The sequence below is a fragment of the Gymnoscopelus microlampas genome (genome assembly GCF_963454915.1).
Source record: "Gymnoscopelus microlampas genome assembly, chromosome: 6".
NCBI classification, from domain to species: Eukaryota; Metazoa; Chordata; class Actinopteri; order Myctophiformes; family Myctophidae; genus Gymnoscopelus; species Gymnoscopelus microlampas.
Genome location: NC_139943.1, coordinates 32,145,672 through 32,160,117, shown reverse-complemented (window position 1 = coordinate 32,160,117; position 14,446 = coordinate 32,145,672). Strand labels below are relative to the sequence as shown.

Below are 14,446 nucleotides of genomic sequence, written 5' to 3'. Positions count from 1 at the left end.
ACCAGACCTGCTTTTAGGATAAGTTAAAGATCCTTTCACTTGCTTGTGAAAAAGAATAGAGCTGCCTACAATGGGAACTGTATCTTCATAATCATACTGTATACTCGGACTAAAAGTGCTGACCTTATGTGTCTTCGGGAACTTAAACTAAAGTAGTCCCTTCATTATCCCTGCACACTGAGCGTGATTGTTGATGGCAACAAATCTATTCCGTGACCATAAAACTCTCCATTATACGCTCCACGGGATGCTACTGCATGGCCAACTTTAGTCAGGTATCCGCAGCAACATTTGTGAAGTCCTCTTACCATGAACTATGATGACACTATTAATACACAGTATACTTGGTGACTTTTGAATTAACTGGTGAACTTACAGTACTCTGATTTATTTTTGTTTTGTTCAATGTGAGCCAGTGGAAAAATTGGATTCAGATTTGTGTTTTGGTTTGCTTTTGGTTTATTGTGTGGTGTTATGTTTTTGACATGTTTTGTACTAGTTCTGCATGTTTAGTGTGAGATTATTGTTTAATGATTTGATTCTGTATTGCTGTTGAGTTGCAAATGATTTTTATAACCTAGCTTTCTTTCCACTGACTGGCACTGGCCTCAACCAAACTGAGTGAGGACCTGCAGCTTAAAGACCTGCACCTGGTTGTGGGTGTGGCCACCAATTAAGAGGCCTATAAGAGGGGACTGGCAGAGACGAAGAAGGCAGTCGGAGAGGGAACTGTGTGAGAGAGGAGCAGAGAGAAGGAGCACAACTGCTGCGGTCTGGCCGGAGCAAGTGCGGTTACCACGGGCTGGGGTCAGTACGGGTGGGCAGGGTCACATCAAGTTGGTAGGGGGCCAGTGATAGCCATGACCTAAGTCGGTAGGGGGTTAGTGCCACGACCTCCGCAACTGCTCTGCAGCCCGTCCGTGGGAGGCTGCCCAAGGATGGCCAGGTCGCAGGTGCTACTGCGAGTACAGAGAGATGCTCCAGAGAGAAGAACAGCAGCAGATAGCCTATTCTGTGTACGTTTTAGACTAGTCGGGCCGTTACCTCTACAAAAAGGTGGCTTTTTCCAGGCACAACTCAGCGAGGTCTAATCTGATTTATACTTGGTTGAGTGTCAGTGTCAAGCAGACACACACTGTAAATAGCAGATCTGGTGAGAATGATCTACCTTTCCTTCACATTTCTGATGTTGGGTGCACGTGTCCTTGGTAGTCGTGTTTCATCATGGTGGGATTCTATTCCCACTCTGTGGTGCCAGGTGGTTTGGAGGTCAGGTCGTACATGACTCTGGAGATGCCTGGGATCTTCTTAATTTCATTCACCATCTTTAGCACCACCTCTTCAGGGATGTGGTGACCAGGAGTTGCAGGGATCCCCGTCATGAAGTCGCTGGTTATGAAGGTACGGACCACCACGGACCGCTGGCGGGACGGCTGCTTCTGCAGGGGGTCACGGTCAAAGTGCAGGGGGGTCAGGATAACTGGCATCTGGCTGATTTGACCAGAGTAGCCAGACTCTCTCAGAATAGAGTGGGCTGCAAAGTCAGCCTCTCTGAGCGTGCTCAGTATACCTGTAGTCAGGAAGGTTGGGGTAATGTCTGTGGGGGGGTCCTTCATGTGGGAGCCAAACACATACACAACTCTGTTGATGCAGTGACACATGCGTGGGATGAGTCTGGCGAGGAACATGAGGGACTCCCAGTGGGGAGCCTCTTTAGAGGTAACACCACACACATAACTGTAGGTCCGACAGTCACCCTGGACACCCACAGTTTTGATAGGCAGTAGGAAGGCATTGAGTGAATGAAGGCTGGTGATTTGCATGAGTTTCTCCTCTTCCTTTTTTGATATACATGACCTGACTCTCTGCAGCAACACATTTGGCTTTTTGACGCTGGTGGAGAAGTCTATGATGATTTTGAGGATGTTGTTGGTCTCAGCAAACTCCTTACAGACATAGGGTTCGTCTGCACAGATCACCCTTATAGCCAGACCAGGACCAGGGAAAGGGTGTCGAGAGATTATTTCCTCTGGCAAACCTAGCTCTCTCCCCAGCGCTCTAACCTCATCTTTGTGGAAGTCCTTCAGAGGCTCGATTACCTTTCCCTCATCTCTGAGCTTGCGGATGAGCTCAGTATCATTGTGGTGCGTTTTGATGACTTCAGCCTTGCTGCTGGCGATGTGCGAGGCACTCTCGATAAGGTCAGGCCTCAGAGTACCCTGGGCCAGGAGAACGTCTTCTGGCTTCAGATTCATCTCTCGTATCACCTCGTTGGCCACCTTGACAAAGACGTCTCCAATGATCTTCCTCTTCTCTTCAGGATCGGTGGTCATGTTCAGGGTCTTGCTGATTCGCTTCCGTGGTGTTCTGTCCTCCTCTGAGATTGGCAGGGTTGTCGTTCCATTGTAGAAGGTATGGGCTGCGTTTACCACTCTGACTTTCATGCCCAGTTTGGTGAGGGCCTCCTTGACACTCTGGCTCTCTCTCTTCCTCATGAAACCATTATCGATGTGAACCGCTATCACCTGGTCCTTGTTCAGAGCCTTGTTCAGCAGTGCTGTGCACACTGCCGAGTCCACACCACCACTCAATAGCACCAGTACTTTAGACTTGTCTACTTTCTCTCTGATCTCACTGATGCAGATCTGCTGGCGGTTCTGTACTGTGAAGTTGCTGGTGCAGCCTGCAATCTCAAACAGGAAGTTGCGTAGCATCTCAATTCCCGGCTCGGTCAGATCTACTTCCGGGTGAAACTGTGTTCCGTACAGCTTCTTCTGCTCATTGGCAATACCAGCAATGATGTCGCCTGACTGGGCCACCACCTTGAAGCCATCGGCCACCTTGTCCACACTGTCTCCATGGGTCAAAAGCACCATCTCCTCGTTCTGCAGGCCTCTGAAGAGAGAGCAGGTGTTGTCCAGTCCAATGTTGAACACTCCATCCTCTCTCACACTCTTCTTGTGTACTGTGCCACCAAAAGCTTTGTTCATCATCTGCATGCCATAACAGATTCCTAGGACAGGCTTTCCAATAGCAAATATGGCTGGGTCAAACCAGGGTGAGTCTTCTGCATAAACAGAGGCAGGGCCTCCAGAAATGATGATCGCTCTGAAGCCCTGTTCTCTGATAGTGAAGGCAGGAGTCTCTAAGGGCAGGATCTCAGAGCACACAAACAGCTCCCGTATTCGTCTGTCAATCACCTTCCCGTACTGGCCCCCCGCGTCCAGGATCACCACGGCCCCCTCACATGACCCATTCTGCACCTCGCTGTTGATGTTGAACTTGCTAACTCTGTTGCACAGATCCATGGATGACTGTAGTGTGTTGGAAATTATGTCTCTCTCCTCTCTTCCCTTCTCTCCTCCTCAGTGTCCCTGATCTCACACGCAGCTCAGTGAGACGCCACATCAGTCATCTATGATGTCAGACGACTATGACATAATCTATGACGTATGACTCCAAATTCGGGCAAGGTTTCAGCCCCGATCAGAGCCCCACTGGCGTCTATTATAAAGTTTCAGGGCTCGTTCACACCAGAAATGTTTGGTTAGTTTAAAAGGGACCACGGTCTGCTTACTCCTTTGGTCCGGTTCGTTTGGAGTGGTGTGAACGTGCATTCGAACCCTGGTGCGAATCAAACAAGCGGACCATGGTCATGAAAAGTGTGAACTTGTTCCGCTTCAAAGCGAACCACGGTCCGGTTCGTTACGGGTGTGAACGCAAACAGACTTTCATTATACAGTCATCAAAGGACCCACAAATTGTAGCAGAAGTCATCATCGGCCACGATGGACTACCATAAGCAGCAAGCAAGTAAGAAAGTGAGTGTGTGTGTGTGTGTGTGTGTGTGTGTGGTTCCTCTGTCTGTCCGTCGCTGTTTTCTCTGTGGTGCTACCTGAAATGTGTGTGTTTGGCTTCTTTTTTTAATAAGCGGCCCGGGCCTGTGATTAACACATTTAATTGAAATCTGCTCATACTGTTTTCACTGTTGTTATTTTGATTAAATACAACAACAACAAAAATGTAACGATCACAACACGCTTCTTGAACAGTTTTCAACCGGCTGCCGTCAGACTGTTGAACAAAGTATGAGCCTGGCTGTTCAGCAGCCTGATGACAGGCGGTGCTGTCAGGCTGGTCTCGGACCTTTGCTCTTCATTGAACCTACCAGTGGATTATACCAGGGACAAATTACTTGGATTTAGCTCTTCCTTGGACCTACCTGTGGATTATACCAGGGACAAGTATTGACTTGACTTTTCTTTAGCTCTTCCTCATGGACCTACTTGCGGATTATACCAGTGTCAGTCTAATCTATGTGGATTATGCGGTTGACACGCACTGACATTTTGCACCTTAATCCCATGTACAACGACTTTTGTCTTTTTTATTGTGTGTTTTTCTAGCACCTTAACTAACGTCCATAAGTATATCATACACAGTATACAGCTGCTGCTATGCTCACACGCCTTTCCATCTTATCTCAGGTATCATGTGTAAGTAAATATATAGATGACTTGTTTTTGTTTTTTCTCTTGTTTGATCTCCTTTCCCCCTTGCCCCCCCCCCCCTTCTTCTTCCCTTTCTTTTTTTCTATGGAAACAACGATATGATGGGCACTATGCACAAAAACGAATTTCGCCCACTTTTTTACTTGTAAAACCTGTGTGTAAACCTGTGTAAACCTGTGATGTGACAATAAAGCTGATTCTGATTCTTCTGGGGAAAATGTAATTAATTCTGCCTTAGAAGTCTTAAAAACTACACTTCCGGGTCCGAAATCACTGTCCCTACAGCAGCCTCATTCATGGGAAATGTAATCGTTGGTTTGTTTGACTCGTTTCAAGCGTTTATTGTGTTACTCTTTGGGTACATTTGTATATTTCCACCTTCAGTCGATGCTTCATGTCCATATGAGTAAAATCTCCCGGATGATTTGTCTATTTTTCGAACACGGTTCTTATGAGAAGATCTAAGATTCCCCTATGGGGATTTCAACCCAAAAAAGAACGCCTCGACCTAGGGGGATAGCGCCCTCTAGCGGCAGTGACGTCAAGACTCCGGTGCTCTATACTATTCTATTCTATTTGGAATAGAATGAGATCTGACATCACAATAACCTCATCATCAGTTGGCTTACGTCACAGGCTGCTTGCTCAAAAGATGATGAATAGTCTAATAATTAGATAGTCGGTGCTAGTCATTTCATGTAGATGTTAGTTGTGCATTAAGAGTAAACAAAGCAAACTATTTTACCCACCGGTGTACCACATACGGCTATAGCTAGTATCTTCAGCTTACGATGAATTTCTTCAGCATTATATGTATACAGCTGTTGCTCATGCTTTTCTCTCTACAGAATATTGAAGGACAGTATCCTCTCAACAAATACATCCGTCATTATGAGGGCCTGTCATATGACACAGAAGCCCTCTGCCAACAGCAGTCACTAGTCAAGGACAAGATGCTGCAGCTGCACTTCCACTCTTATGGAAGGGACTTTAACCTGCAGATGAAGAGGGACACTGCCCAGTTTTCTCCAAATGTCACCATAGAGGTATCAGATGATCTGCCCATGGATATCAGAGATATTGACTTCATTTATACTGGAGAAACATTCAACAACAGTGAAAATGGTACCTATACCTATACCCATGGGTCTGTGATTGATGGCCGTTTTGAGGGCTACATCGAAACACATCAAGGTACATACTACGTTGAGCCCTCTGAGAGGTACTTCAAAGAGAGGAATGTGTCCTATCACTCTGTCATCTATCATGAGGATGACGTCAATTATACTTATGAGGGTGGCTGTACTGAACAGTCAGGGTTCAAGGGGATGCAGATGTACCGCAAGGAACCAGTTCACGAGCCACTGCCTCAGTACCAGGATCCAGTTCACGAGCCACTGATGGACCGAGCTCTTGGTCCAGTCGCCATACAGAATCAGAGGACCACGTGTGAGCTCTTAATCCAGACTGACCACCTCTTCTTCGAATACTACGGCACAAGGCAGAAGGTCATGGATCAGATCGCCAACCATGTGAAGTTTATCAACGCCATTTATCAGCGCATAGATTTCAATGGCATCCGCAACATCAACTTTGTGGTGAAAACGATTATCATCAACACTACCAGCGCCGTGAATGACGAGTCCAATCCTTTTCGCTTTCCCGACCTGAGTCTGGCAGAGTTTATGAGCCTTTTCTCACAACAGAACCATGATAATTACTGTTTGGCCTATGTCTTCACCAACAGAAATTTTGGGGCCGTGCTCGGAGCTGCTTGGGAATCAACCGTCTGTGACAAGCATGGGGTGTTATTCAAAAAGAATTCTAGGAACACAGGCGTCGTTACTGTGAAGAACTCCAATAATCATGTCCCTCCTAAGCTCTCACATCTCACCTTAGCCCATGAGGTCGGACACAGCTTTGGCGCTCCTCATGATGAAACGCCTGAATGCACCCCAGGAAAGGAACGGGGGAACTACATCATGTATCCGGAAAGCTCATCAGGGGACAGTCCCAACAACAGGAAGTTCTCGTCATGCAGCATCGATGCCATGAGCAAGAATCTGATGAGGAGGATGCACTTTTGCTTTGTTAAATCTGGCCAGCCAATCTGTGGTAATGGGCTCGTAGAGAAAGATGAAGACTGTGACTGTGGCTACAGTGATCAGTGCAAAGACTCCTCCTGCTATAATGCTGATGAGGATGATGGCAAAAGGTGCAAACTGAAATCTGCCAAAGAAAGCAATCCCACTAATCCCACTACTCCCACTAGTACGGAGGGCAACCCACCTGAGCATCACAGCATCACAGAGCTGTTGAAAACCATTTCTGAGTGGATTGTGACTTATTGGTGGGCAGTGCTGTTGATTGGCATTGCTTTGACATTGTTGATGGCTGCCTTCATTACGATCTGCAAGAAAAGGCAAGGCAAGGCAAGATTATTTGTATAGCAACAAATTTCAACAACAAGGCAAATTCAATGTGCTTTAAAAACATTTAAACAAAAGAAACACATCATAAAGCAGTGTCACACGCTTAACTCATTCACTGCCAAGGACGACTTTTTGTGTTTTTTGGTGTTTCCACTAGATGGCGCTCTTCGCTAACACATGAGTGACCATTTCATCCCCAGGTGCACACAGAACCAGGAGATCACGTGATCCCAAGATTTACTGCTCCATTCACTTCCTGGTTAACGTATTTGGGAAATCGCCTGTATCTTCCCTCCCGTGTTTTATTTACTATGTTTATTAATCTGAGTTCCCAGAATTTTTCGCCAGCTCTCGCCTACAAATGGGAGGGGCGAGGAACTTCTGGGCCAGAGCCCTGGTATTTGTGCGCGGGATGTAACTTACGCTGAGAATCTGAGCGGACACGCCTCTTACCTGTTTGAGAGCTGTGCAACTCGTCTAAACAGTCCGACGAGAGGCAAACAGCAGTACACAACAATGGCGGCCGCAATGTGCATGTGGATCCCGCCCCCTTTTCTTCATTGGCTGTTGATTTGAATCAGAACGCAGTGGCCGCGCCCCTGCTGTGCAGGCGCTGAGCCGAAGTCTCCCAGACTATATTTTTATTGACGAGACATACTATTTTCAACGGCATATAACAAGCGAACGGGGGGTTGCGATGCCTTTTTTTTATCTTTTGTGGAAGCACAGTGAAACCCCGCTGTGTTTTGCAACGATCAGGCGATCGATTATACTGGAGATAATTATTCTGTGACTACATGAAAAGGTAAGAAAATCAAAGAATCTCTGTCAGTGGATGATTTATTTATGTATTATTCTGGCAGTGAATTTTGATTGCCATCTAAAACCCCCCTCCCTCCGGAAATCCCATTTGCATTTGATTTCAGGAAGGAGGTCTGGGATCGCTCAGGGAGTAAAGCTGCCCGAACCGCTGCGTGTTCTTACCAATCAGTGGCTGCTAGGGGCGGGATCAACCAATCACCTGCCAAGTAGCTTGAAAAAATAAAAATGCCGCCTGTCATCGATTCTGCTTCAGGAGTCTCAGATGGAAGTAGGCTGTGAAACAAAATATGTGTCGCAAGCTTCTTCCATTTGACAGAGTCAGGTTATGTTTTGAACAAAATGCCTCAAATCATGAACGCAGCGGCCGATTGCCGTAAACCATTGCACGCACAGTCCCACTAGGCTGAGGAAGAAATGCCACCCTTTTCACTTTGGCATATTATAGCACCACCAGCAGGCAGATTTTTACAAAGCAATTTGTTTGATATTACTCCTACGGATTTTTTCCAAACATCACACAAATCGGTACATTATCTTTATATTTTCAGGATTTGTTTCGGAAACAGCAGAGCTTTCTTTTTTCTTATTGGTAATAGACCTTGCCATTTTAAACCATGCATTAGCTCTTATTTTTATTTTGGAACAGACATTGACGAGACATACATTATCTCTACAGTCATGTGATCAAGACGGATCTGTCCGATTTTTCATATTCCATCCTGATTTGGTAAGATTGCCATCTAAAGTTTGCAGGAATTGTTCGCTTTCAACAAAATGCCTCAAATCATGAACGCAGTGATTCCACGCACCTCTATAATGACTGAATACCGAACATTTCAAGCCCACTATAACCTACCTGGTCTGGTGGAGACCTGTGCTGCGAGGAGCACTTTTTCTAGTTTCATTTTTTTTTATTTTAGTGTCTGCTTCAGTTGATGTTCATGTAGACAGCATGAGGTCGCACACCACTGCAGTGGATTACAACAGCGTTTCTAAAACATTTTTAGCCGTGAGCTGAAAGCGCTGCGGCTCTACAGACAGCCTCAGACATCGTCACTCGCGACACGACATGTTTTCGACATGTTTTCGGGACACCTATTTGTCTATTGGCTGTCCTGGCTGTCCTTCACTCCTTTACAGCCAATGGGGAGACACTACTTTAAAGCCCATGGACGGCCAATGGACGGCCGTCATTCACAGCACCCGCCTCCCCTCGCAGCACCCCCCCCCCCTCCGTCTCCATCTGTCCCTCTCCCAAGTCCCTCTCTCTCTCTCTCTCTCTCTCTCACACACACACACACACACACACACACGCGCACGCACGCTCTCTTTCTCTCTCTCTCTCTCTCTCTCTCTCTCTCACACACACACACACACACACCAGCTCCAGCGAAAAGTTTGTGGTTGCTTTGTTGATGTGTTAGCAACATGCTATGCTAACCGTAATAGTGAGAGGACAGAGTGAGAGGCTGAGAGTCATAAAGTCATTAAGTCATAAAAAGTCGGCCAGCGGAGAATCTTCTAATCATCTGTGACTTACAACAGCCGCAGGGCTTCAGTGTTGATTTAACTCTGAGGAGCAGTGGAAGTACTCAAATGTTTTACTTGAGTAAAAGTATTAATACTGCAATGTAGAAGTACTCTGTTACAAGTAAAAGTCCGCAATTCAAAATTTACATGAGTAAAAGTACAAAAGTGTTGGTATCCAAATGTATTTAAAGTACCAAAAGTAAAAGTACACAAATGTTTGAAAATAGCAGATCTACAAGCTCACAACGTGTCGCGATGCGACACGTTGTGAGCTTGTAGATCAGCTATTTTCAAATAGCCTTGGTATAAAATAGGGCTAAAGTGGTTAATGTATGTTTTATAATGTAATAATTTATATCTGCAAAGTAACTAGTAACTCAAGTTTTCAAATAATTGTAGTGGAGCAAAAGTACAATATTTGCCTCTGAGATGTAGTGGAGTAGAAGTACAAGTACTGAAAACTGGAAATACCACAGTAAAGTGAAAAATACCTCAAAATTGTACTTAAATACAGTACTTGAGTACATGTAGTTACTTTACACCACTGATGACATGCCTGTCTAAGACAAGTCCCAGAGTATTCCTAAAACTGTATATATCTGTAGGCTATTTTTATTTAGTTATTATTGTCCATTTTATTTTCTTGCTTAATATTTTCTTTTCTTCATTATATCAATTATATGTAGAACCATCTGTGGTACAAGTTCCAACAACATTTCGCTGCTTGTATCTTTATGAGTCAGTAACAAATAAAGCTTCTTGAATTCTGCACAATCCTAATGTTGTAATTCACTGCAGAAGGACTTGTTTTGTACCACAATAGGTAGCCTAGTCCTATACCGGTTACTTATTTTTATTTTAATGTTAAGACATTTATGCTTGAATGACAGTGATTAGGCCATAACATGTTACAGCACTATACAAAAACAAGACATGACAAAGTCATAATATAGCCGCAAAATGTCATATTGAGGTATGCCATTTTTTGGCAGAGTTCTTCTACATTGCAGTATTGATACTTTAACTTGAGTAGTTGGGGGGGGACACACACACAATACAGCTGCTAATAATATGAATGTCAAATCATATTCAAAAGGACATATATATTTTTTTTTAAGTTTTTTTTTTTTTTTAATGTTTTTTCAAAAAGTTTTTTTTTTTCATTTTTTTTAAAAATTTCAATTTCTCAACGGCAGATTGGGGCAAAAAAAGCCTGCCGCTCGCGGCTAAATTATGACTTTAGTCATTTCTTGTTTCATGTCAAGGACCCCCTTGCTATATATATTTGGCCCCATCTGGAAAGATTATGTGTCAGGGACCCCCATATAAGAACATTTGTGTTAAAATGTTTTCAAAACTATTCCAAAATGTTCACTTTCTTTTTTGCTTCCTTCTTTCCTAAAATAGCAGAGCTTTTTTCTTTTCTTATTGGTAAAAGACCATGCTGTTTCCAACCATGCATTAGCTTTTATTTTTATTTTGGAACTGACTTAACTTTGTTGCATGAGATTAAAAAGATAAAGTGGAATATTCTGAAACCTCTATTGTGTTGTATATTTTGTTCTTTATTTTTTATTCTCCCGTAGGGTATACTGTACCATCTTGAAACTAGAAAGTACTGTTCCTGAATAAACAGTGTGGGATCGCTAAGAATGTTGAGCTGGTATTGAGTATTGATAGTGTTAGTAATGTTATAGTAGGGTCATAATACAATGACATCAGTATTATGACGTCACTAGAATGGCATTACCATTCACTAGAATTGCATTATGCATTATGATGTCACTAAATGGCATTTCTCCATTGAAATGACCCAAAAAACGGGGGGAATAATAATAATAATAATATAATAATAACTAGAAAAAGTGCTCCTCGGAGCACAAGTCTCCGCCAGCAGACTTGTGTTGGGAATGTTGGGAATGTTCTAATTCTTATGTTCTAATTCTTACAAAAACTAGAACATGTTACTGTGTCATAGTAACATGACACAAGTGTCCTATCCGTCTGTATAACTGTCCTATCCATCCTGTCTGTATAAGTGTCCTATCCGTGTCCTATCCGTCCTGTCTGTATAAGTGTCCTATCCGTCCTGTCTGTATAAGTGTCCTATCCGTCCTGTCTGTGTAAGTGTCCTATCCGTCCTGTCTGTGTAAGTGTCCTATCTGTCCTGTCTGTGTAAGTGTCCTATCCAATTGTTACAGTATCCGCCATTTCTCAGCCATTTAGTGATTATTCCTGTCTTACCTGACTTTGAAAGAGGCAAAGACTCTTTCAAAGTGACACATGTATTTATAGCCCGTTATATGTCACTAGCCAATCAGATCACACTATTTCACCGTATTGTCAAGTGTCACGTGAGGCTCGACCAATGTTTGCTTGGCTGACGGAAAGTGAAAACAAACTCTCCTGGCGGAGACAATAAATAGTGAAGATAACATTAGTGACAACTAGAAAGTACTGTTCCTGAAGAAACAGTGTGGGATCGCTAAGAATGTTGAGCTGGTATTGAGTATTGATAGTGTTAGTAGTGTTAGAGTAGGTCATAATACAATGACATCAGTATTATGACGTCACTAGAATGGCATTACCATTCACTAGAATGGCATTATGCATTATGACGTCACTAAATGGCACTTCTCCATTGAAATGACCCAAAAAACGGGGGGAATAATAATAACTAGAATGGCATTACCATTCACTAGAATGGCATTATGCATTATGACGTCACTAAATGGCATTTCTCCATTGAAATGACCCAAAAAAGGGGGGGAATAATAATAAATAGTGAAGATAACATTAGGTGATGGCTAAAGCGATCCCACAATAATAGTCACTGATAGAACTGATAAGGGTCGTAAATCCTGCTCTATGTTAATTAAAACTCTTTGTAGTTAAACAGCTGAAAACCCAGTGTAAAAAGTATGAGACGAAATCAAAGACGGACACAGGCTGGTTCTCAAATTAAAAAGTTGACATTGTATTAAGAGAAAGAATCAGTACACAAGGCACCGTACAGCAAAACTATCTCTCTGACTAAACAGTCAATGATCACAATAGTTATACACAAATGAAGTTGTTATCAGCTCTGACGATGACTGCTGGCCATGAGGAGCTATAGGTTGAGAGAGAAGATGGCAAGCTGATGGTGTGACAGTTTGTCTTGGACAAACAGTGTCCAAATGTCTCAAACACCACGTTGACCTCGGCTCTGACCGGCGTCGCTGGAGGTGTTGTTGCTTTGTCATAGAAGGTCGTGTTAACTCCAATGAGCTGTTATTGTATTCCTCCAGAGATAATCAGTGACCTCTCTGCGCTTGGCACCAATCTTTGGCACACTAAAATAGGTTATGATGGCAGATTTAAACATATATAACAATATTGTCCTCAAAATACATAGTTTTAGATTATATCACTATCTGCTCCGGTAAGGCCATCTTGAAAAAATGGTCACCATCCTGGATTTTTGGCGGCCAGCACCTTTTTCCCTTACAGAGTATTTGTACCGAATCCTTCCTTCCTTCATTTGAGAGGCGCTGGCCTCTCAAAAATCCAAGATAAAAGTAGATCAAAGATCAAAGTAGCTTAACCTAAAACGATCATTCATCAAGTGCCTTTTAAGTCCAGTGTGATCTGTACACCTTTATACTTACCTGGAACTTCCAGGTAAGTATACATGAACAAGTCATGAATAGCACCGCTTACCCTTGGCTCAACTCTCCCACACTGGCACACCCTGTCAATTCAGGCACGGCTATCTAACGACATCTAACTATTACTAGCTAATTGATCGGATACAGATGTACCGCGACTCCGTGAGGAACCAGTTCACGAGTCACTGCCTAAGTACCAGGATCCAGTTCACGAGCCACTGGTGGACGGAGCTCCTGGTCCAGTCACCATGCAGACTGAGAGGACCACCTGTGAGCTCTTAATCCAGACTGACCACCTCTTCTTCGAATACTACGGCACAAGGCAGAAGGTCATGGATCAGATTGCCAACCATGTGAAGTTTATTAACTCCATTTATCAGCACAACGCACAACCTACCATGCCAATAGAGCTGAGCCCAATTGGCAGAGTTGTTGTGCCCTGTTCTCTTCTCTGGGGCACTACATTTACCCCCTTAGTTTTTGGGAGCGCGTCCTCGTGCTTCACACTACTACGGTACACAGTTCGCAATACGCACTCAACGAGGCACAACTTTTCATGTAGAGCCCACTCTCCACTGAACCGACTTTGGGCCGACTTGGCGTCGGGAAGCGTTCGATATAGTCGTCCAGTCGGTTAGGGGTCCGTCGGGTGGTCCGTCGGACCTTTTCGGCCGACCCAGAGCCGACCGAACATGTTCAGTTCTTTGGCCGACTGGGAGTAACCATGTAGCAGAGTAGAAGTGACAACAACAGCGCTCGGTGTTGCCAGATTCTGTGAGAGAAACAAGCGACCATGTCTATGAAAACCTACATTCACTGTTTCTCGTTGTCGCTCCCAGAGAGAGAGATTGATTGATTTGACCTACTTTTGCGCTGTGGTGATGTAATTTATTGGGAGCAGGTGTGTAAGATTCCAATAGTATAAACATTTTAATTGGCTTTCATATACTCTTAATATATTTTTTTCAAATGAGATTTGTCCTTATAGATCGAAATGTGCTCAGTTTTGGCTATTTTCTGGGTGTTAATTTCAATAATTAATTTCAAGATTTTGACATTTAGTCGATTAAGACTATGGTGTGTTATTCGTAAGACTAAGACTAAATCAGAATTTGCTGTCAAAATTAACACTGATTCTTACTGAGTTGGGATCAAACCCCAGTCTCCCACTCGGCAAACGGACGCACAACCTACCATGCCAATAGAGCTGAGCTCGGTTGGGAGCATTGTTGTGGCCGGGGTTTGTCTGGGGCACTACACCTACCCCCTTAGTTTTTGGGAGCGTGTCCTCGTGCTTCACACTACTACGGTACACCGTTCACGATACACACTCAACGACACACGTCTTTTCATGTCGCTCACACGAGAACCTCCTCCATGTCCTGCCGACTAAGCCAGATGTAGTGATTTGTGCCGATATAAATAGAGTCACTAACCATAAAGAAAACATCACTTGGATGCACCTGGGACATATCATCAGACCATGCTAATGATCAATCAA

At 43.9% G+C, this 14,446-nt stretch overlaps 1 protein-coding gene across 1 annotated transcript; it reads right to left on the bottom strand.

Moving 5' to 3' along the window:
• Window positions 1-1,235: 1,235 nt before the first annotated feature.
• LOC311047104 (GMP synthase [glutamine-hydrolyzing]-like) lies at window positions 1,236-3,308 on the bottom strand (the record flags this gene model as incomplete). Its single annotated transcript, XM_084059695.1, has 1 exon — window positions 1,236-3,308. One exon carries the CDS (start codon window positions 3,306-3,308, stop codon window positions 1,236-1,238), a length of 2,073 nt encoding a protein of 690 aa, XP_083915821.1.
• Window positions 3,309-14,446: the final 11,138 nt, after the last annotated feature.